The sequence below is a fragment of a genome, unplaced genomic scaffold (genome assembly GCF_019419815.1).
Source record: "Pyrus x bretschneideri cultivar Hongxiangsu unplaced genomic scaffold, Pyrus_bretschneideri_v1 Contig36, whole genome shotgun sequence".
In the NCBI taxonomy this organism is placed as follows: Eukaryota; Viridiplantae; Streptophyta; class Magnoliopsida; order Rosales; family Rosaceae; genus Pyrus; species Pyrus x bretschneideri.
The window spans coordinates 781,220-806,062 of NW_025999679.1; the positions used below are offsets into that span (position 1 = coordinate 781,220).

General features: G+C 35.5%; 1 protein-coding gene across 1 annotated transcript; it reads left to right on the forward strand.

Moving 5' to 3' along the window:
- Window positions 1-5,192: 5,192 nt before the first annotated feature.
- On the forward strand, window positions 5,193-19,557 carry LOC103955341 (myosin-8-like). Its single transcript, XM_048591892.1, has 38 exons — window positions 5,193-5,333; window positions 5,818-5,961; window positions 6,224-6,369; window positions 6,451-6,607; window positions 6,774-6,832; window positions 7,012-7,171; window positions 7,574-7,723; window positions 7,795-7,931; window positions 8,041-8,187; window positions 8,317-8,418; window positions 8,903-8,960; window positions 9,058-9,159; window positions 9,282-9,319; window positions 9,456-9,582; window positions 9,701-9,871; window positions 9,975-10,106; window positions 10,201-10,310; window positions 11,175-11,235; window positions 11,569-11,746; window positions 11,846-12,051; window positions 12,470-12,589; window positions 13,426-13,524; window positions 14,228-14,482; window positions 14,650-14,789; window positions 14,868-14,982; window positions 15,066-15,086; window positions 15,178-15,255; window positions 15,386-15,556; window positions 16,031-16,165; window positions 16,266-16,448; window positions 16,952-17,083; window positions 17,164-17,234; window positions 17,328-17,427; window positions 17,562-17,618; window positions 18,440-18,496; window positions 18,649-18,729; window positions 18,817-18,899; window positions 18,982-19,557. Exons 1-38 carry the CDS (start codon window positions 5,193-5,195, stop codon window positions 19,094-19,096), a joined length of 4,539 nt encoding a protein of 1,512 aa, XP_048447849.1. The 3' UTR covers window positions 19,097-19,557.
- The last annotated feature ends 5,286 nt before the right edge of the window (window positions 19,558-24,843 follow it).

A 24,843-nucleotide genomic window follows, 5' to 3' on the forward strand; every position in this document is an offset into this window, starting at 1 on the left:
TTTTGCACATCTTAAGTCATATGATGGATGGCTATGGTGTCAACAATCCAAGTGTCCCTAGTAGGATATGTGGAAACATATTAAGCAGCTAAAGCATCAGGTGATGTACCAAGATTAGATGTTGACGGATAAGATGCAAGTTGCTGATAAGCAAAATCTTGTTGCACTTGAATAGATGGAGGTGGAGGAGCTCCTTGATATGCAAAATTACCTTGATGATAGCAGTCAAGAGCTAAATGACCATATTTACCACAAATTTGACATTCTAACATGTTTGGACTATAATTTGGATGCCTATAAAAACAATTAGGTTCAGTATGTACCCTATGTTGACAAATTTGACATTTAGGTTGCAAATTAAATCGAGTATCAGTATTTCCAGACAAAGGTTACCAACCATTTTGTCTTTAATTGTAGTTAGAACCCCTGCCTTTGTTGTTAAACTGTTTGTATCCACCACTATGTGACCCTCCACAAGAATTTTGATATGTTAAAGAAGATCGTGAACCATAATTGTTGAAACCAGGTGATGAGCTACCATTAAAATCAGATGAAGGATTGCCATTAAGTCCAGGAGGAGCATTGCCAGTGAAACCAACACCAAAACCATATGGCATGGATTGTGAAGGAGGAAACTGTTGAGGAAATTGCTGAGGCATCTAGGTGATGTATTATAAACTAGCACTCAAATTACACCCCCTTATTGACAATTGTAGTAAAGATGTAATAAGGATCGTTCTAGGCGAGGGATTAGGAGGGATTGCTAACCTACTTAAAACTAACTTAAAAACACAAAACTAGCTTAAAAACACTTAACTAGACTCAAAGAAATCAAAACAAACTAACAGACTCAAACTAGACACTAAACGGTGATTTGGATGAAAATTAATTTTAACTTGACTCAAAACACTTAAAAACACAAGTTAGATAGATTCTAACTAATTTAACACAACAAAAAAAGGGGGATTGGGTTTTTGACGAATTTAAAGTAAAGACAAGTAGATTAAAGACTTAAACAAGTTTGGCACGAAATTGGGGGAAATTATGGGTAGTTGGCTAGCTAGAGGGTCATTCTCCACATATAACACACTTGCATACAAATCGATTTCCAGTTGCTTTTCCAATAAACCATGAACCTCAACGCCCCAGATTAACTGTGAACATCACTAATTAACCCTCAGATTTTCGTTAAGTCATTGAATTGGATGGATAACGTATCGGCAACCAAATTATTCTTCAATAGTTCCCTACATGAACAACATAATAGAGATACAATCAAAGATTATTAAGCTTTGTGAAAATCATAAGCATTGATAAGGAATTCGTAACTATGAACAGCATGATACTCCTGCCAGGAATTTACTTAACACGATTGTGAACATACATCTCCAGGCCATACGACAGGGCCTGGAGATGTGTGTTCTAAGGGGAATCCATGAATCAGGGGAGGCGCTGGAGGTGGAGTCCGATTCAAAAGGTTTGGTTCAAATGTTAAATAAGGAGACTCAAGCTGATGTGTTGATGGAGGTCTATTTGGTTGATATTTGGAATATGATGCAGTTATTTCAATCGGTGAAGTTTATCTTTACCCTTCGACAATGCAATCGTTCAGCCCATATAGTGGCGGCCTCCGTTCTTAAGCATGGAAGGAGATTTAGTTAGAATGAATTAAGACCTAAATTTTTGTTTAATGTTCTAGTAGAAGATGCAAATTTTTTCATTGGTATTTAATTATTAATATAATTCTATCATTTGTTCATAAAAAATAAAAATAAAATAAAAAAAGAAAAAAAAGACAATTAGTTTGACAAATTTTTTTCAGGAAACAAAAATAGAACGTTCTCCGGTCCCAAAGACCACGAGCCAACAGAAAACCCAATTAATTATTTGTATGATTACATTCCTCAAATAAAACATTATAACATGAAAGAAGAGTCGCCCCGACCCCGACAACAAATCTAAAAGCAATACATGAATGAAAGATTGTGTCTTCGATGGTTCTTCTTTCCTGTGGTGGTGGCGGCTTTGCGACGATGGTGTCAATATTTGGCAGGAGGTGGTTGGTTCCTTTGTTCAAATCTAGGATTTCTTTCCTTTATGATGTTATGTCTCTGTTATTGGATATGGTTATGTGTTCCTTTATGTTGGGATTGTTTTGTATTTTCTGTAAATATTTTTGTTTCTTTTTTTCGTTAGTGCAGTTATATTGTTATCGATTATGACAAGAAAAAAAAATAATTGTGTAAAGAAAATCGCTGCTAACCATTCCAAAATTATATTATCAAGATGTAAGTCTAGAATAATAATTCTTCTTTATTCATATTTGTGCTTCACTTTATGAAGAATAATTTGAGTCCACATCACATTATCTTACCATTGCAAATTCACAATCGTAATTTACTGCATCCGCATAGGTGGTCAATCCAACGGCCACCACCCGATATCAGGTTACCCCAAGAGGCGACACGTGTCGTCATCTTCATAGAAGCGACGAGACGACTGAGGATTCACTACAAAAGGTGACCCGGGCTGTTTATTGGGCCCCGCAAAATCAACTAATCCGACGGGAAGTAGTTGCGTTGTGCCCCATTCGTGGGAAGGAGATGGTTGGTTTAGTTACGAAATTGCCCTGCGGACTACGAGCCAGTAGTTGATGAAAAAGATTTATTTTCTGTTTGTTTTTGGTACAAAGGAAGGCCTACAACGAAGGACCAAATCTTGCTAATTTATCCTCAACTCTAAGTGTGCTGAATCCTTCATTTGTCACCATGCATTGAAAATATATAAGACGTCATCAGATTAAAAAGAGCATGCAGAGGATCACAAGCCGACTAACCTAACATATATGCAATTTTAGAACCTTTTTTAACTAATTTTATTCAACTTGTCATTTGAAAAATATAGGCATGTTGAAGGATGTAATTTCACATCGAAAATATGACAGAAGTAACTAATACTTATAAATGAATTGCTTCACTGTTAACAACACTAAAGTTTGTTGTGATAGAACTCAACACATGCTGTGTTGTACATGTGGTAAAATTTGGACAGTATCAATGTGATTAATAGTGGACCGCATACTTAACTCTAAAATCTTAACAAAACATACTCTCTAATGCGCCCATGCTTAACCCTAGTTTTACCCTTACTATACATATGCTTCGTTGAGCATTCACAGAAGAGGAATTCAAAAACCAATTGACACACAATATTCTGATCTATGTGCTATAAACTACAAAAAACCAATAGTTTGTTTGGGATTGTTTTGGGAATGGACAAAAGTGTTTTTGGCCAACTGAGAGTGCTGTGGATTACATTTGGAATATGAAGTTTAAAGTGTTTATGAATCTTAAAAGCATTTTTTCCTTTAGAGAAGAACTTACTTGAAACTACGTAGAAGTGCTTCTACATCTCTAAAAGTCAAATTACATGAAGCCATAAACCAACGAAAAGGTCGAGTTACGCCTTCATGCTGTTACGCTTTTGAGGGGCACTATGGTAACTTCATGATTAATGTCGAGTTACGCCTTCATGCTGTTACGCTTTTGACAGACAGAAGCCGAACAGAGGCTGAGAGCGAGGGAGATAGAGAGGGAGAGAGAGAGAGAGAAAGAAAGAGGGGGAGAGAGAGAGAGAGAGAGAGAGAGAGAGAGAGAGTGCCGAAGGAAAGCGCGCGCACGAGAGAAAATTAGAGGGAAAATAGTTGCAGAGGTTCTTCTTCTTTCTCTTTCAGGGAGGATAAAAGGTCCGCCATTGTTACCCCTCTGCAACAACATTTCCCATGTGAGACCCCTCGTCCAATTCCCTCCAAACACACCAAATTACAATTTGCCACGCCAAGTCCGTAACAGTCGGAGCGACATTGTCGTCCTCTTACGTGCGTGCTGCTGCAGCTCTGAGCTTTGAGAAATTGGGCACGCATCGGTGGATTTGTTCCTACATTATTTCTCTGAAGAGAAGAAACCCCATGTTTTTTTCGACATTAGGTGGCGGCGGTTGCTGAAGGGTTCTAGGGTTTTGGGTGCTCTGCCTCGGATCTGAATCTAATCAGATTTTTCGTCTGCAATGGTAGCTTTCTCCCATTTTCTTGGTCTCCAAGTTTTTGAATTTTTTTTCCTCCTGTTAATTTTAACTTTTGACAATTTGTTGCTTTTGCAATTCTAATTTTGATCAAAGTTCAATGCACTGATTTTTTTAATGAGACTTGATTCTTAGCAAAGTTGAGTATATTGGGGGGGGGGGGTTAATTCGTTGCTTCAGTAACATGGGATTGTTGGAATTGTTTGATTATAGTTTAAGGCAGTTAAAATTTCGTAAATGTTCGTTCTTTTGTCGTGGTAATTCAAAATTAAGACATGTACATTATTCAAGTTCATATTGTTAGTAAAATTATTGAAATTAGCAGTTTTCCTGTGTAATTTAGTATAAACTAAGAGAGGATATAATCGGGCTGTAAACAGTCACTGAAGAAATGGCTTTCCACCATGTAAACGCTACTAATATTTCTCAACATAATTGGTGTAAAGATGGCTGCATTGTCGTTATTGCTGGAGTTTGAATTGCATTAACCTACCGGCCATGAAGCAATGGTTAATGCAAGTAATCAAAATTCTGTGTCATGAAGCGAAGTCAATGCAAGCCAGAATTGTGATACTATGACAGTAAATGAATGCCTGGCTTCAAACACTAATGCTTCTCCCTTGTATGCTTCATGTGTCCTAAGGTGGTGCCTTATTGATGTCGTTCAGATGGAATATTTATCAATAAGAAAATAAAAGTTTGAGTCTCTTTTACAACACATCTTTGGCCATTGTGTAACGGTTTTTAGTGCTTCAGTTATTCTTATCTTGACAAATGAGAAGCTTATGAATCTGAAAGAGCTTAAGTCCACCTTTATCATATGAATGGATGCTATTGATTCTACACCAGAAGTGCATCCAACATTCTGGATAAGTGTTTGATGCTTCCTTCAATCAGAATGTGATTATTAAGTATATCAAATGCAATGTATGCTAAATGAGTATCACGTCACAGTTTTGTTGTAGAATCTTTTTTTTGAGTTCAGAATTATAATTGCATCATAATCTCGCTGTCTAATGCTTGCTTTTCGTGTCTGTTGTGTATCAATTTCTTGGTGATTTTAAAATTAAAGATCTGGCTTGCTCTTTCTTATGGACGAGCTGATTATTTCAATGTCCACACAGGCTGCCAATGTCAGTTTGGCGGTTGGATCTCATGTTTGGGTCGAGGATCCTGAGGAAGCCTGGATTGATGGAGAAGTTGTAGGAGTCAATAATGAAGAGATTGAAATAAACTGTACATCAGGGAAGACGGTCAGTGCTGCTTTTGATTTCAAAATTCTTATTGAGCCTTGCTTCCAGTTTTGTTAGCCAACATATAACTTAATGTCGAACTTCAGCATGACTTTGTTTAGCACCTAAAATTCAAATGCAGAGCTATCACACAGAGGGCCTAGAAGAGCTATCATGTTTGTAGGAAAAGTGAGAACGAATAATGTTAAAAACACTTACTAGATTGGTAGAATCAAAATGTTTTACTGGCATAGTATATCCACATCAAATCAAATAATGTTCTCTGTTGACTGAATAATGACTCAATTTTCATTTGACTACATGTATTTCCTGTTCCTCATTTTACATTTCCTTTTGACATAGACAGAGCCATCATGTTTATTTATTTTTCAACAGAAGCCTTCCTGTTTATTGCATGTATATTGAAATCTAGTGACTGGTCATCCTTGTATATTACTAAATTTCATGATCATCTCATTGACTATTTTCCCCCCTTTTGTTGTAGGTTACGGTCAAAGCATCCAGTGTCTACCCAAAGGATCCTGAATTTCCTCAATGTGGTGTAAACGATATGACAAAGTTGGCTTATCTGCATGAACCAGGGGTTTTGCAGAATTTAAAAAGTCGATACACTATAAATGAAATATATGTGAGTACTACCCAGACATACCCTCTCTGTTGACCGATTGGTAGATTTATTTTTGTTTAAATCCTTTTCACCTCAAGCATATGTGAGTTCCTAAAAGTCATCTATGTCATGTTATTTCCCAAAATTGCATTCTCTTCACCTCTCAATTATGGTCTTTAAACATGGATTTTTTTGTGCACAGTCAATACTGTAACTGACAATATCTTTTTAAGAGGTATGACTTTAAGTGTAGACGGATCTAAACTCCATAATGTATTTCCAGACTTATACAGGAAGTATATTGATAGCTGTGAACCCCTTCCGGAGGTTACCTCATTTATATGATAATCATATGATGGAGCAGTATAAAGGGGTGGCTTTAGGTGAGCTGAGTCCACATCCTTTTGCTATTGCTGATGCTGCCTACAGGTACTTTGTTGAACTTTTCCATTGGATTCACATTTAAAGTGTGTGGTGTGACTTAAAATAAAAAGTATTTTTTTAATGCAGACAGATGATTAACGAGGGAATAAGCCAAGCAATTTTGGTCAGTGGGGAAAGTGGAGCCGGAAAAACAGAAAGTACAAAGATGCTTATGCGTTATCTTGCCCATATGGGTGGGAGAGCTGTATCTGAGGGGCGGTCTGTGGAACAGCAAGTCCTGGAGGTAACAAGTTTACGATGTTCTTACTCGTGTAGTAGTACACTAGCATTACAGTTCTATTTTCGTTGTCTTCTAAAGTTGTCTATAATTCATGACTTTTTTGGGAAGTGACATGCGCTAGTGATAAAATCCATTCCTTCACTTATTTTTTATTTATTTTTAATGGCAGTCTAACCCTGTTCTTGAAGCATTTGGTAATGCAAAGACTGTCAGAAATAATAATTCCAGGTGGGAACCTTGTTTCTTTTTCTTCTACCTGGATTACTAGTTAAAATAATTTTTTTACAAGTCTGATGGGATGGCTAATCTTACAGTGGAAGGTTATTATTAAGAGCGTATCTCTTTCAGTTATGTCTTCTATTCATTTGGGTTAATTTCCGCTCTAATTGAGCTTAACATAATTGCAGTCGTTTTGGTAAGTTCGTGGAGCTTCAGTTTGATAAAACGGGCAGAATCTCAGGAGCTGCCATTAGAACTTATTTATTGGAGCGATCCCGAGTTTGTCAAGTATCTGATCCAGAGAGAAATTACCATTGCTTTTATATGCTCTGTTCTGCACCTCCAGAGGTAAAATGATCTCCATCTCCTATACACATACAATATGTTCTACATATGGTCAGGTGCTATTATATAAAGGCATGATTAATTGTCTCTGACTAAAAAGTAAATACTTTGAATTAGAAAAAAACCAGAAAATCACTGGATAATATAGATGCTAGTTGTATTAACTAAATTATTCTACTGCTCGGTGCTCACCATTCCTAAATTGATATGGATTTCTAGTTTGTTACTAGCTGTTGGTGCGTTTGTGTGGAATTTTTGTTGCATGGTAGTGCCACTCTTGGTCATTTAGAGTGGGAGTTTAGTTTGAGATGATTAAACCTAAGAACAGTTCCTTGTCAAAATGACATAACTAGTTCTTGATATAAATTTCTAACATTTGGATGTTTTTCTTGTGCCTACGTTCAGGATGTCGAGAAGTACAAATTGGGAAATCTAAGAACATTTCATTATTTAAATCAGTCAAACTGCTATGAGCTGGATGGGGTGGATGATTCTGAGGAGTACCTCACAACTAGGAAAGCTATGGATGTGGTTGGGATCAGCTCTGATGAGCAGGTATGTCACTGGATAGCTATGAGCATTAAATTTTCTGTCAAATATATTGACGATTGTTCTGCTTTTTTTAGGATGCAATATTTCGAGTTGTAGCTGCAATACTTCATTTAGGCAATGTTAACTTTGCAAAAGAGAATGAAACTGATTCTTCTGAACCCAAGGATGACAAATCTCGGTTCCATCTCAGAACTGCTGCTGAACTTTTCATGTTCGTGTCCATTGCTTTATGCTGTTTTTTGTTGTTGTAAATATCCACATGTGATTTTTGGATGTTTTCATACGTAAATGGCTAAACTTTTGTCTACAATTTATGTTAGGTGTGATGAGCAATCTCTTGAAGATTCTCTGTGCAAACGTGTGATTGTGACCCGTGATGAGACCATAACGAAAAGCTTGGATCCAGATTCTGCAGCCATCAGTAGAGACGCATTGGCCAAAATTGTTTATTCAAGATTATTTGATTGGTAGGTTTATGAATTCACTAGTTAGTTCATCGTTCAGCAAAAAACTTTCTTCATTGACATATATCTGGTTCTTATTGTTTTTTTTTTTATTTTTTTTTATTTTTTTATGTGATGAACTGATTGCCCCAGGCTTGTGAACAAGATAAATAACTCTATTGGTCAGGATCCTGATTCCAAAAATTTGATTGGAGTTCTGGATATTTATGGATTCGAGAGTTTCAAGACAAACAGGTGCTTAAGTGGTATGCTTTTATTTTCATCGTTTAAAGATTAAATTATTTCAGTGGACTGCATCGATTCCTTCTGTTTTTTGGACTGGGATCTTGATTGGGAAAGTTAAAAGTATTTGTGGCTGTATGATGCCATTTAAATCCAGAGACATTTTCCTTTACACTAAAATCCTGAATAATGTCCTAAATGTTTTTTTCGCGCAATCACATCTGGTTCTGAAAACTTTCAACTGATACCACAGCTTTTGCTTCTATCAATGTCCTAAGTGTTTTATTCGTGTTATCACTTCTGGTTCAGAAAACTTTCAACTAATATCACAGCCTTTGCTTCTATGCATTATTCACTAGTGCAAAACTTGACTGCTCACACATTTCTGTGACAGCTCTGTTCTGTTCTCTCTTCTTAGGTTGGCTTGGTTGCTTTGTTTATATTCTTGAGTTGAGTCCTCATGTGTTTAATTTTAAAACTGTTAACTGGTGTGCAGCTTTGAGCAATTTTGTATCAATTTGACAAATGAAAAATTGCAGCAGCATTTCAACCAGGTGTGGGCATGGATACATAATATGTATTCTTTGGTATTCTTGGATCCTCCCGACTGCTCTCATTTACTCAATTAAGTGTCAACATTCTGCTTGACAGCATGTGTTCAAGATGGAGCAAGAAGAATATACTAAAGAAGAAATTGATTGGAGTTACATAGAGTTCATCGATAATCAGGATATTCTTGATCTCATTGAAAGGGTATGCCAGTTTTCAATAATTTTGATTAAGGTCTGTTCATTTTTCCTTTGAATTAAACATATTATTTTCTTTGCTTTTTATATCGTGTTTTGTCTTTCTGATATATGCTTTTATCATTTCAGAAGCCTGGTGGCATCATTGCTCTTCTGGATGAGGCTTGGTATGTACTGGAATATAAAATATTAATACGATGCCCCCTCCCTCCTCTTAAGATATCAACTTGTTGACTATTTACTACGAACTATTTTTCATTTATTTCTTGTGATTTGGTGACAAGCTCTTGTTATTCTTTGTAGTATGTTCCCAAGATCAACACATGAAACATTTTCACAGAAGCTTTATCAAACTTTCAAAGACCATAAACGTTTTAACAAGCCAAAATTGTCGCCTACCGACTTTACCATTTGCCATTATGCTGGCGATGTAAGTTTTGAATTCAACACTAACCTCGTATATAAACTACACCAGACTAATCAAACCCTATCAAGGAGAAGTTATCAACTTGCTTGATGTTTATGTCGTTGGAAAATTTGGTTTTCAGGTTACTTATCAAACAGAGTTCTTCCTGGATAAGAACAAAGATTATGTTGTTGCAGAGCATCAAGCACTCCTTAGTGCCTCCAAATGCTCTTTTGTTTCAGGCTTGTTCCCTCTTTTACCCGAAGAATCTGCCAAACAATCAAAGTTCTCATCAATAGGTTCTCGATTCAAGGTCCCTTTCTGTTCTAAATTTCTAATGAAGCTTATGCTCGTTCATCAGTGAAATTTTGTTTATGTTTTTTTTTGTTTTTATGTGTTATCATCTTCTTAAACAGCAACAATTGCAATCATTGCTTGAAACGCTAAGTGCCATTGAGCCTCACTACATACGCTGTGTAAAGCCAAATAATCAACTCAAACCGGCCATATTTGAAAATAGTGCTGTTTTACAGCAGCTTTGCTGCGGGGTAAGCATAGTGTGTAGCCCCAAAAAAAAAAAAAAAAATTACCGGTTGCGCTTTGCATAGTAATGCAGTATGACTTGGTATGTATCTAATGCAGGGAGTAATGGAGGCAATTCGGATTAGTTGTGCTGGATATCCAACTAGAAAGACCTTTGCAGAATTTACAAGTCGTTTTAAAATTCTGGCACCTGAGGTTCTAAATGGAAGGTAGTTTCATGAAATTCTCTGAATATCAATTAATCTCTCTCTCTCTCTCTCTCTCTCTCTATATATATGTATATTCTTTGATTTCATGCATCTGTAAGGTAATCTAGACACTGGGCTTTTCTCTAATACTTTGATGCATGTTGCTTTCCGTTGGTGACTATAGAATTTGTCTCACGATTCCCAACCTGCATTAATGGACTATCGATCTATGTATTTATCTTTCTGGAACATCATCAATGTCTCCACCAATTGATCCCACTGACCACACATTGTATTTAACACAATGAAAATGAATGTACTATATTTGCACTACCTATGTAGAACTTCATGGATGCCCTGCAACAGTTGATTGCATTGACCGCACAATGAACTCAACATGATTAACGTACTATATATTTACAACAAAGATATATGCATTACGGTGCTACATTTATTTATCTATGTAGGTGTCTGTTTTCCTTTTTTTTTAAGGATGTGTATTGATGTTGCACAAGAGTAATGGACCACGTACACAGCATAAACTATAACAGTTTTATGGCTGGGGGAAAACAAGTGTTTTGCGAACTATATTGGGATAGAGGAGTTGCTGGGTAAAGTTAGATTTGAATCATCATTTTGTGCTTCAAACAGTAAAGAAATTCTCACTAGTTGGAAAATAACTGATCTGTGATATTCTAATCACTTAGGGCTTAAGGTCCTGTTTTGATGGAGAAAATTCTATTGTTTTGTAGGCTAGTTTTCATCGTCTGCTTAAGTTGGATATCTTGCACTTGAAATCTATTACGCAGATTTTTAGTGTTAGGATTTCTTCGTCTTGGTTTTTCTGTAAAAGTTCTGTTAACTTTCTTAGTTTATTATTTTCAGCGTTGATGAGGTCACCGCATGCAAGAAGCTTTTACAAAAGGTCAACCTCAAGGGATATCAGGTATTTCAAACAATTCTGTTGCTTTCACACAGTTATTTGGAGCTACGGTTAGATTTTATCACATTTTTTTAAATTGTTAAATAATTAAGTGGCAACTCATTATTTTTCCACTCCTGTAGTTGTTTTTCTGCATTCATTTGCTTAAAAGGGATGACAGTTTTCTTGTCACATAGATCTTGTCTTTATATTGCAGTATAGTGTTACTGCACTGCGATTGGAAAATCTACTTTTTCAGGAATCAAGCTGCTTTTTACCACCAAGCTTTACATGATCCTAACCTACAATCTTTTGTAGGGTTAAAAGGACACTCTTCCTGATATGTTTCTGTTGCAGGTTGGGAAAACAAAAGTGTTCCTCAGGGCTGGCCAGATGGCAGAATTAGATGCTTATCGAAGTGAGGTATTGGGAAGATCGGCTAGCGTTATGCAGAGAAAAGTTCGCTCCTACCTATGTCGCAAAAAATTTGTCTTGTTGCGGTTGTCTGCCATCCAAGTCCAAGCCTTATGTAGAGGTACGGAAGAATTTTCACCTTGTACTTCTTGGTGATTTGTTGCCTTATAGCCCAACAGCTGGTACTAAGAGTTTTTTTTTTTTCTTTGACTGATTGCAGGACAAGTTGCACGCCATCGATATGAAAACATGAGAAGGGAAGCTGCTTCTGTGATTATCCAGAAATATGGTCGCTCGTATCTTTCTAGGAATGATTATAAAAACTTGTGCTCTTCAGCTGTTTCTATTCAAACTGGTATGCGAGGGCTGGCTGCTCGTAAGGAGCTTAGGTCCAGGAGGAAAACAAGGGCTACAACTGTGATACAGGTGAAGATTACATTTCGTTTTTAGTATAGCAATAATTTCTGAGATATATGGGATTTCATGATTTAGTATAGCAATAATTTCTGAGATATATGGGATTTCATGATTTGCTCAATATCTCAATACAATTTCTTTATCTTTTTCTTGTACAGTATAAGAAAATGTGATAAAAAAGCTTACCAAAATGAAAAGTTTATTTATTTGTTTTATTTCCCAAAATTCAAGTGATAGAGAAGAGAAACCCCTGTTGAGAGAAAGGCTATTAAAAGAGAAAACCAAATGTACCAGATCCTTATTCCGAAATTTATATTTAGGTTTTCTTTAGTTTAAGGCTGGTTGTTGTAGTTCTCTGTTGGTTTTAAGTTTGTCATCTCTTTTATGCTTTTATGGTTTTACGCACTGATTCTGATTATTATTACAGAGTCATTGCCGGAAACACTTAGCCCATGCTCGTTATTTGAGGATGAAGAAAGCAGCTATTGTGTGGCAATGTGGTTGGAGACAAATAGTTGCTCGTAAAGAGTTGCGGAAGCTAAAGATGGTGATACCTTCTTCCTTTCTTTCTTTTGAATTTTTTAGCTTTTGATTTTCTCCTCTTGCTTTTTTGACGCCTTGTCTTACCTTTGTGGGTCTGCTTGTTAACTTCGTTTCCATATGTTGCAATCTGGCGAGTATTTTCTCACAGTGTCTTTTGCTATGTAAATTTCCATGCTATTTGTATTTAACAAGCTTTTGTCTTGTCTATAATCCACATCTGCAATCTGGTCAAATTTGTTGGTTTTCATTAAGGGTGAAAATAATACTTGAGTACTTTAGCTATGATACTGGAGTAGGCAACTGTAGTTTGATCATGCTCTGCATTTGATAGTGTTCTCTCTAGCGTTTTCTTTTGCCAAATTCTATTTTTCTACTGTTTAATTCTCAACCTAAAACACCTCAAGATCTTGACTCAGCTGCTTTGCTTCTTTGGCCTCGTTCAGAACGCAATGGAATTCCTATTTCAGTTCATTTGGTGGTTTGAGTCCACAATTTTGTCATATATACTTTTATATTTTGTGTTTGAAATGACAAAGTGCTCTAGAACTCAATTGAAAAGGCTAAAAAAGTGATGATTTCTTTAACAAGAAAAAAAGCTAATTATGTCGGATCTGGTTTTATGGACTTCCTTTATCTTGTCTAAGTGATGAGTTCAACCATCAAGAAGACGCATTCTAAAAGATAGTAACAACTAATGAAAATCATGGTCAAGTGATCTCTCTCTCTCTCTCTCTCTGGTACCTTATTTGAAAGTTTGTTCCAAACCTATGTATACTGGTTTCAATCAGTGTATATGCAAAATGAGCATTATATTTTTAAATTAATTTATCTTTTTCTCAGGCTGCAAAGGAAACTGGTGCTCTCCAAGAAGCCAAAAATAAGCTGGAAAAGGAAGTTGAAGAGCTAACCTGGCGCCTGCAGCTGGAGAAGCAAATGAGGGTAACGATCCCTATCTTCTCTGTGATATGTTAATGCATAATATCCTACGTAACTACCATGACTGTAATCATGTAATCATTATTTGACTGTCTTCTTGTGTATGGATATGCCAATCAGCTAAAGTTATCCACAAAAATAAACTATGATGGTATGATTTCCTGGTGAATACTCCAATCTTTCCATTTGTTAAAGTTTCCTCATATTCGTGCCTTTGAAATATTTGATATAAGGCTGTAAGGCTGTAAAAGCATTCTGTTTGTAGGCTGAAAAAGAATTGTGTTTTTATATTTTCTGCTTGGAGTTCTCTACGAAATTTGGTTCATGCAGTAACAACTCCTTGGTTAGAAAAGAAATGTACGCTTTGAAAGGATTAGGACTAAAACCATCTTTCCAAGTCTAACAATAAATTCTATTTGGTTCAAAGAATAAACAAATATATTTCCGTACTCTCTCTTCTCCTCTCTATTTTATCGCTCTCTCAGATTAAGCCTATTTGGCGCCTGCATCTTGTGTGCTGTCCTATATCATTGGTTCACCATGTAACTTTGGTTTCAATTGTTATTTATACATCCATTTGGATTCTTGTTGATTAAGGTTCTTAGATTAACAAGAGCACAAGGAATAAAGCTATTTTGACTTTTATATAGTAAGTTTGAAAGTGTTACGTTATATGCATAACAAGAGAGGGATTCTTTAAATGCAGGCTGACATGGAAGAGGCCAAAACAAAGGAAAATGCGAAGTTGCAGTCTGCTTTGAAAGAGATGCAACTTGAATTTCAAGAAACTAAATCCCTGCTTATGAAGGAACGTGAGGCTGCAGCAACAGCGTCAGAGGAGGCAGCAAAAGCGGCTGAGGCTGCAGCAAAAGTGGCTGAACAAGTGCCAGTTGTACAGGAGGTTTCAGTTGTTGATCAGGAAATAGTCAATAAGCTTACTGCTGAAAATGAGCAGCTCAAGGTAAAGGCACTAAAACTCTTATATGCATTTGTTGGTCTTGCATATTTCAGGTATATAAACTATAAAGTGAAGATTTATGATTGCATTCAAATATACAATTGCCAGGTTTTTTTGCCTTTGTTGTTTTTTTTTTTTTTTTAAATGATTTTTAGCCCTGATCTTTGCAGGCCCTCGTAGACTCACTGGAAAAGAAGATTGATGAAACAAAGAAAAAGTTTGAAGAAACAAGCAGGCTCAGTGAAGAGCGGCTCAAGCAGGCTATGGAGGCAGAATCAAAGATAATTGATTTGAAGACTGCCATGCAGAGGTTCTTTCTTGACTTCTGTCAAATTGGATTAGGATATATCACTGATTGTTACTCTGACAGTGAATTTTCATTCCTCAGGCTAGAAGAAAAACTTTCTGACATAGAAACCGAGGACCAAATTTTGCGTCAGCAGGCATTAAAGATGTCAGCTTCTATGAAAATGTCAGAGCATTTGGCGGGAAAAGAAACTCAGGTAGGCTTCCCATAGGAATGTTTGTTTCACATTGGTCCTGCTAAGAACATTTTATTGATTTTGTTTCTCCCCTATAATTGCAGCCTTTGGGGAATGGTCATCATGTAAGTGAATAATTTAAATCAAGGCGTTGTTTACCATAGCTGGTGTTTATTTGTTGTTCTTTGTACGATCCTAAGGTTTGATTTAATGTAGGAACCACTGAGACCTACACCGTCAAAGAAATTTGGCTCAGAGTCTTTCAGGAAATCCCAAATTGAAAGACACATGTATGTAGTTGAGAAGCAAATCATTCTTTCCAATTTTTTTTTCTTTCTTTTTTCTTTGTTTACTCTATCTATTTTATTTTTTCTTTACTTTTCCTCATGAAGCTTATTCTGCATTATTGATGTATTTGGTGCAGGAGGGTGTAGATACTCTTATGAAATGCGTGACAGGTAATCTTGGGTTCAGTGAAGGAAAGCCAGTTGCCGCAATAACACTATACAAATGTCTTCTCCACTGGAAATTATTTGAAGCGGAAAAAACTAGTGTATTTGACCGACTTATTCAGATAATTGGTTCTGAAATTGAGGTAAATTATTATCCATTATAAATTTTGTTTTACTAGTAATTTAGAACTGAACCAGTCATCAAAGCAGAGACGGGAGAGCATAGGGGGCTTTCACAATTTCTGTTGCATTGAATTATTTTACAAGACTTCTATGCTAACTGATGAGTGTATTTGATCATGAATTCTATAATTTGAAGGGGGTGCTTTTCCTCATAGTGTTTTTTTTTTTCGGTTACTATCAATTTCTTGAATCTGAATACAAAACTACAGACTGTTGAATTTTGTATAGCACACAAGAAACTCTCTAAAGATGTGTCCCATGTTCATGAAGAACCACTTTTGCTGAAAATTAGACAAATCCAAACCTACTTAGGCATCTAAATGTAATCAACTAAATATAAATATGTAATTTAACCTGAAACCATTTAGGCATCTATATATGTGCACGTTATATATCATATATGGATTTATGAATGACATATATGTTTGTTGCAGGACCAGGATAACACTGATCATATGGCTTATTGGCTTTCCAATACATCTACATTGTTGTTCTTGATCCAGCGGAGTTTAAGAACTGCTCCACGAAAACCTCCTACTCCTACGTCTTTATTTGGAAGGATGACGCAAGTAATGAAATCTATTTTATCCATGTACCATTTTGATATTTTTTGGGTATCGGATTTCTTTCTTCTTGTGCCTGATATCATATGATGTTCTTGCTTCGTAGGGCTTCCGATCGTCTTCTGCCAATCTTTCAGTTGGTGCTTCTGATTTAGTGCGTCAGGTTGAGGCCAAGTATCCGGCTTTGCTCTTTAAGCAACAACTTACAGCATACGTAGAAAAGATGTATGGAATCGTCCGAGACAATTTGAAGAAGGAATTATCACTTCATCTTTCTTCTTGCATCCAGGTACAATGAAGTTTGGTATTTCATCATTGGAGTTTGGCATGAGTTTTTACCTTGGTTCTTATATTCTTTTAGGTCCTAGGATGGAAGAGTAATTGCTTTCAGCTTTAATTTCTCCTATTAACTTTTGCTATGCTCCTGGGTTCATATCTTCTAGAAGTAAGCATGTGATTTAAATGCTAGTGTGAAGATTACCTCTGGTCATTTTCATAAATTTTTGCCATGGGCCGGTAATTTGTACCATCTGATTTAAGAGCTATGTTAACACGGATGCCTTCTATACCAGTTTGCTTAGGTTTGTGATTCATTTTGTTACGTAAGTTGGTGCGAATGCAAGTTAGGTACCTTGGTTGCTGTGTCAAAATTTTGGTTGCCAAGAATTAGCTTTGATTGATGAAACGTTGTGGTTAAGTATCCTAGGGTTTTCTTACATGAAACATTTCAGTTTATTATATCCTATGGTATCATTTAGTTAATTCGGGCCACAACTTTCCTTGATAATTCAGGCACCCAAAACACCAAAAAGTGGTGTTTCAAAATCACCTGAAGGATCAACTGGTAACAGTCCTCAGGCTAATCCTTGGAATAGCATCATTGCAAATCTTAGTGGGTTTCTCTCTACATTGAAAGAAAATTGTGTAAGCAATTATTCTTGACAATTTTAAGGTGGTTAGTATCCCTTTGGAACATTTTAATCCAATGATTGACCTTCTTTCAGGTGCCTCCAATTCTTGTCCAGAAGATATTTACTCAAATGTTCTCATATATCAATGTACAGATTTTTAATAGGTAAGTTACTCTTATATTTGTCAGTAAATATTTCATAAAGTTAAATATGACAGGATTAACTCGTGGCTGATTTATTGCTTGATTCTGCTGCAGCCTTCTTTTTCGTCGAGAGTGCTGCACCTTCAACAATGGCCAATATGTGAAGAATGGGCTAGCTGAATTGGAGCTATGGTGTAACCTAGCAAAAGAAGAGGTACTGTCTCAAACTTACCAGCAGTGAAAGGTTAATTTTCAATTTTTTCCCTCCCTTCCATCTTGAAAATAGTTTTGGTTGTTCCGTTATTCTTTCTTTTGATCATTGCTGGTTGATGTTTCAACTCATTGCAGTATGCTGGCTCATCATGGGATGAACTCAAATATATTAGGCAGGCTGTAGGATTCTTGGTACGTTTCTCGGTAGTGTTGCTAGTTATTGTTCAAATCACTCCGAGTGGTAATCATACGAAGACTGGAAATATTAATAACCATTATTCTTTATATTTGTTATGCTTTGTGTGTTAAATATACAAGGATTATGAAAATAAAAATATTTCTGTATTCATCAAGAGGAATATAAGACCAGATAAGAGAAGAAATGTGACGATGTTAAAAATTTTGCAACTGTTAACATCATTATACACAAATACAACAGATGGAGCAATTGTGTTAACTCTTAGATAATTAGACATTATAATGAAATTGGCATGGACTTCCCTTTCTTGCTTATGTCCCGTCACAGATTTGTGAAGTGTTTTGCATTGCTTGTCAACCTGTAGGTTGTAACTTGTATGCAATTGAATTGTTCAGAAGTACCCAAACTTTGATTTTTCATTGAGCAAGTGGCAACATTTCTGACACTCATTTGTTTAAGGAATTATGAAGGCTTGCTTTTGTTGAAGTTTCCGTTTGAGAAAAATGTAGTGACCTGATTTCATGATGACTTTTTCCTATACAAAAATGGTTATTAAGTAAATTATTGGGCACGGTACTGAATTCAAATTGGTAAATGGCTATTCACACACCCTTTTTACCTCCCACACAGCCTTGTTAATTTTTGTCCATTGATCTTCTTCAATTCATTCGATGTGATGGCTGGAAATTGAGAGGGGCGTGTGAGAGGTGAAAATCGGTGTGGATAGCATCACCCATTGGTAAATTCATCTGTTAATCCTTTTTCATTTGGTGGTTAACTAGTTCTGAATTGAAGACTTATTTGATCTCTGCAGGTTCTACACCAAAAGTCCAGAATCTCCTATGATGAACTAACAAATGACCTATGCCCTGTAAGTCTCTCTGCGAAACTGGAAGATGAAATGAATTATTAGTCCGCATGTGGTTGAAGCTGCGGAATTGTTAATAGATTTCGGAGCATTTATAAATGAACTTAATTTTCCAGTTTGCACTGTCTCTTGATCATTTATGCTTCTCTCTTCAGGCATTGAGTGTTCAACAACTTCATAGAGTATGCACACTATTTTTGGATGACGATTACAACACTCAAAGTGTTGCCCCTGATGTGAGATGAGAAAACTGAAAACTTGATTGGAAACTGCAAAGCTTAATCCGTAATAGTCTGACATAATGAAACTACTTTCTTTTGCAGGTCATTTCCAGCATGAACTTTCTAATGACAGATGAATCCAGCGGTGACGATAGCAGCTCCTTTTTGCTGGATGACAATTCCAGGTTAGGAAGTTTCTTTTCTTCATTTTGTTTCCGTTTATAAAAGCTGATGTTGGAAACTTCTAACCATGCTTTGTGAGTGTAGCCTTCCTTTCTCAATTGAAGATATATCTGGTTGCATGCAAGACCAGAGCTATTCAGATGTAAAACCTCCTGCAGAGCTTTTGGAGAATCCAGACTTCCACTTTTTACAGGAGTAAGGCGGTCACTTCCACAACTTTCCTCTTTGTGGTACACGTTTTGACAAGGATTTAACCGAAACTTCAGTTCTTTCAAGATCTGCCCCAAATTTTTTGCCACTTCAGGTGCTCATCTTCATTGTAACTTCCATTGTCCTGGGTGTAGAATTCTTATATCCAGTTAGAATTGTTAAATTATTTTAGGCTGGTTCGGATAGATAGAGGGGCAGGATAGGCTCCACAGCTTGATTTCATTCCATAACGGGACATCGATGCAGCATTCTTTATAGGGATGGTAGCAGGGAAGAATATTGTGAGTGTAGTTTGGGTGGGAGGAGTTGATCTCAAAAACTACTGCTTCTGCCACAAATCTTCATTTGTACAAAGTGGTAGAATGTATTACAGTACAAGGTACATATAGTGGATTTATTTGCCTCAATGCTTTGAGCAAAACCTATTGCAGAAACAGCTATTCTTCCTTATATTTTTCTTCTTGCTCTTTTGGTTCTCCGTAGAAACTGTAATTGAACTTTTATTGTGGACTTGGTGTATTATATACATATCAGAAATGTTCTCTTCGTCCTGACGTGATCAAGGAATGTGGCCACTCACCTGTGGATTTGATATCAAGGGTGAAGAATAAATGAATGCGCTTTTAGTGTATTATTCTGAACTCTTGATATCTAATCCAAAGATTGATGACCATAAATCCTTAGATTTGAAGGCAAGTGTTTTAGAGAACAAAACTCGTACAGAATGTAGAAGTTTTGAATGGTAAAATCATTTTTCAGCATTATGTTTTGCAATTTTTGACATCATTGCAGAGCAATAATAATTTGAATATCAAGGCCACATGAAGGCTAGACAGGGTCTAGGAGAAAGGTTCTATATTTTGTGAGGAAGAGAAAGCTTAGGGAATTTGATAACAGGGTATTTTATGAGTGAATTTTCAAATCTTTTGATTGATTAAGGACATGCAAGGTTTTATCCTCGATCGTGAGTGTTATTTCTTTGTTTTGTTGGATGTGATTATGTGGCTAGGTTTTGCATTGTTTTTCTGTAACGTTTATAATTGTGGATATTCCTTATCGGTGATGTTACAAAAGAATCATCTCTATATAATAATTAGAAACCCTAGCTCTACCAGAACCCTCATCTAAGTCCAGCTGACTTCTTGTCAAAGAAATATTAGGTCTTCTTCAATTCGGAGAACTAGGGTGATTTTTGGAACGGTAAGCATGAATATGATAGTTTGTTGGAATGGTAAGAGAAATAAAAGAAAAATTAACAAAAATGATTCAAATTCTTTGAGTTGGCAGAAATCAGAGTGATCAAAACACAAATAGTAAAATGTCTAACTGAAAACACCCATGTGACAGTGAACAGTTTTCAATTTTTATTTCAAAGATTTGGATCAAAACTCAATTTTTAAATTCAAAATTTTTGGAATCAGAGTAATCATAAAACTTTTTTTATTGTTCTTTTATAACATTTGGTATATGCCTACGTGTAAGTCAATTAATTTTGTAGTATACTATGTTCATCATTCTTAATATATAAGTGTTGTGAAAAGCTATCAATGAACATAATAAAAATACAAAAGGTAAATTACAAAATAGATAACACATAATTAAAAAAAAAAAAAAAACCAAAAGGTAAATTACAAGATACATTAGTTTAGTAAATCTCTAAGTTCAGAAATATTCGGATTCAAAATATTTGGGCTTCAAATCGAAATAGTAAAATTGAAAATTCCATTCCAACTTGCACCTCTACTGAGAACTAATTGTTCTAAAACAATTTCTGACACAATACTCTATGTAAACGCTTGCCTTTGACAATTACAAACTTTTATTAACTAGGCTTACTTAGGCTCTGTTTGGTATTGTTTTTTTTTTTACCAAAAAACTGTTTCACTTTAAGCAATAAAAAATATTTTGTAAAAATAAAATATCCTTCTTATTTTAATACCAATGGTCTTTAGACAACAGTTTTTAAAAGCATCCAGTAGGCTGCTTTCATAAAAGTGCAGTTGTTAATGAATTTTTCCAATTCCTATAAACCCTCACTTGTATTTAAACTAACATTGTTAATCTTTCACACACATTTTCTCTAACCACCACCACCACTGCCATTGCCCCTACCATCATTGGTACCTCTGGACTCCCAACCACCACACTTAAATATTGACACCACCACCATGTCACCACCATTATTGCTGCCATAACTACCACCACCAACGCTGCAACTACCATCGTTGCCACCACCACCACCATTTTTGCTACCGTCACTGTCACCACAACCGCCACTATCACCATACCTCCAGACCCCAATCGCCACATCCTAATATTGACACCCCCACCGCCGCCATTCCCACTAGGGCACTGCCATGCCCATTTTTCTTATACACAATTACAATACTTTTACATTAAAAATTATCAAACTTTTATAATGTTTTTCATACTTACAACACTTAAAAATAAAGTTTATCAAACATTTTACTACTTTATTTTACTCAAGTGACACTTTATTGCAGTGATGAAGATGAGTGTTGCCTTTACACCACATTGTGGAGTGTTGCCCTTACACCATGGTGTGTGTTCGATTACACAATAGTTTAGTAATATTTTTCTTCACTTATAAAATGAAAGATCTTAGTTCCAAATTTACTAGATGGCAAGGTCAATACCAAATTATTTTTTTCAATCATATATTTCTGAGCCACTCATCCAACTTGATTTGGGTAAATCTTAAAAAAGAACAAAATTTTCTGTGGATATGGATGTATAATTTTCGGTTGGAGTATTATATTCTTATGGGTGGGTTCACCTGGTTAAAGAGATCCTCTCTGGATCTCTTCCATTAAGGCCACTGGATCAAGTGATCTGGGTCTTTGAGATTTTATCCAACGGTCAATCATTATAACTTTTAAGGGATCACAACAGGTTGGTCATTAGATAAAATTTCAAAAACCCGAATTACTTGATCCGATGACCTTGGTAAAAGAGATCCGACCGTAAATTATTTAGCTTGGCAGCACATGCTTTGGTAGAATTTCTTAAAAGCAATCGTTGACCAATTTATGAGCATTTGCTTAACCCCTAGCTCCAAACCTCATGTGATCACATGTGTCCCCATGTAATTCACATCAGATTCTCTCCCGCAAAGGGAACAAATTTGACTCGATTTTAAATATACATATTCTGATACCATTTCAGTTATTACAGTTGTGGAGTTAGTTGCATTTGTATATCTGTATATCGTACTACTGTTTTCTTAAACAATTAAGAAATTAGCTTAGGGGCATGGAGCATGCATGATCGATGATCCGTTTTCTGGTATATACATGAATCATATGGAATTAATGTTGATGACTATCATATTGTTGTACATTTTCATTAATAATTTAATGGGGTCAAACTGAAGTTTCATTTAAATAAAATTAGATTACAAGGGAGAGATTAACTCTAATTAATACTAATTTATATGGTTCCAGGATCAAGTTATGCAACAGATGGATTTTTATCATTGTAGCGAAAATTGTAGTTCTTATTTGGAAGTTTTGTCAAATTTAGGGGGAGTATCTAAAACTATACTTGCTTGATCTTAATGTATTTTTTTTTCCCTTAGGATTTTTGCTATCTAACTAGGTTTTAACGAGACACTAATTTTGACCTGGTCATACCTTTATGTGTGTTCTACTTGTGTCTAGAAGACGTTTAATTTTGACTTGATGCAACTTCTCACTTTTCTTCTTAAACTATGAGTTTTATCCTACCATAGGTTTTTACCATAGCGAGGTTTTGTGAGTTTTACAACCTATGCATTCTTCCATATGATTTGAGACTCACATTCGCTCATTGTGTTGACGACTTCATCAACTGAACTTATTTCATCGCTAAAGACCTGATGTGACATATTTGTTTGAGTATTTACACACTCAATGGGGAGTGTTGCATTCCTCATTTGGTTAGGATTGTGATTGTGTATTCCTATTGGGATTCTATAGGATCTTTTAGATAGTGTCCTATTTCAGTTGTATTCCTTGAAATGCAAGGATTCTCTCCTCCTTACTACTATAAATAAATGCATAATGAGGTGAGATAATACACACCTCAAAATTCACAATTTCTCCTCTTGCCGCCGCACCCTCTCTCTATCTTCCTCTATACATCTCAGACAAGTACGAAACTTTCTATATTTTGGTTCACTCTAACCAAGTGTTTAATTTCACCCATATATATTCAGTTAAATAGGCTTACAACAATTCATAATTTGTAAGATACATCTCAGAGAAGTACGAAACTTTCTATATTTTGGTTCAATCTAAGCTAGTGTTTAATTTCACCCATGTATATGTACTAAAAGAAAAAAAAACGAAAATTTCACCCACGTATAAGCTGCTTTCAAAATCATCCTATTAATGTTTCTGTTCGATTCCATTGTACAAGGATTTATATTACTTAACTGTGGACATAATATAAGCCCCCTAGGGGTCATTGCCCCTTTCAAAAATTTAACTAATGTAAAAGTAGATTCTAGCTAAAGAAACACCTAGTTAGTCTCCAGGTTTCCGTCGTTTACCCACTCTGATTGAAGATATCTAAATGTGGCACATTACATAATTATTTAGTTACGACGTGAAAGCAAAAAGTACATAAATTTTTTCTATTTGCTTATTACATTCACATTAATGCTTCCAGTTACAACAACTTCAGCAAAAGTGTATTCACTAGTATGAATTTTGTTACAAATCGGTTGTCCGATTGAATGGGAATGGATGAATAATAATTTGGTTGTAAATTTTGAGAAACACGTATTCATTTTCCTTAAGTAATAATGAGCTTATTGTTCAACGTTTCTAAAACATAAAACCTTGTCGAGGTAACGGATTTTTCAGTTTCAATTGATTGAAGCCAAGTTGATAAGGAATGAACTATGAAAAGTTGGATAAATGTGAGGGAGTAGATACCAAATAAGATATGTGCGACTGGATGGAAACATGGAATAATTTATTTCCGAAGATATATATCATATGCAACAATTATTTCAGTATAGAATGAGAGCATTTGTGCTTATGGAGGAGTCAAAACGAGAGATCACATAGTCAAATCAAATTAGTGAAAGATTTGGGAAGCTATGGGAATGTGCTTGTGCAAATGATGGCTTATATATGGAGGCTTAATTTTGGGTAATTTTTCATTTCTTCTTCTCATGTTCCATGTGACCATTATTTCAATATGAAAAAACAATTGAAACCCCACATTCACAAAGCAAATCAATGGGGATTAGATCTAGATCTCTCTCTCTCATAAAACATTTATATGTATTATATATATATATATATATATATTATGTATATGTGTATGTGTGTATACGTATTTTTAAGACTTGTATATAAGTTACATCAAAGAGAAGGAGCTAAAGATTGCTAAAAATTTAAACTAATTAGTACATTGTTAAGGCAGTCTTGTGACTAACGGTGATAGTTTTGAAGGACCAGCATGATTATACAAACTGAATTTCATACAAAGTTAGCGAGCTTGAGTTGACCATTACAAACACAATTAACATGTTAACATGTCAAATACAAGTAACCCAATTTTGGCATTCAGTATTATATCAGAGAAAATGATTAGTGTTTGTTTTCAATTTCTTGATAGACATATATTTAATGTGTTTGTTAGCATCATGATCAAGCAAACTTTCATTTATGATTTTAAGTAGTAATGTATAAGTGTTAGGTTTTAAGTTGGGAAATTCATATT

Excerpts from the sequence above, each read along its gene's own strand:
- LOC103955341 (XM_048591892.1), top strand. The coding sequence starts at position 5,193 with ATGTCCACACAGGCTGCCAATGTCAGTTTGGCGGTTGGATCTCATGTT. Across the intron at positions 18,497-18,648 it reads TAACAAATGACCTATGCCCT|GCATTGAGTGTTCAACAACT; the intron begins GTAAGTCTCTCT and ends TTCTCTCTTCAG. Across the intron at positions 18,900-18,981 it reads TTGCTGGATGACAATTCCAG|CCTTCCTTTCTCAATTGAAG; the intron begins GTTAGGAAGTTT and ends TTGTGAGTGTAG.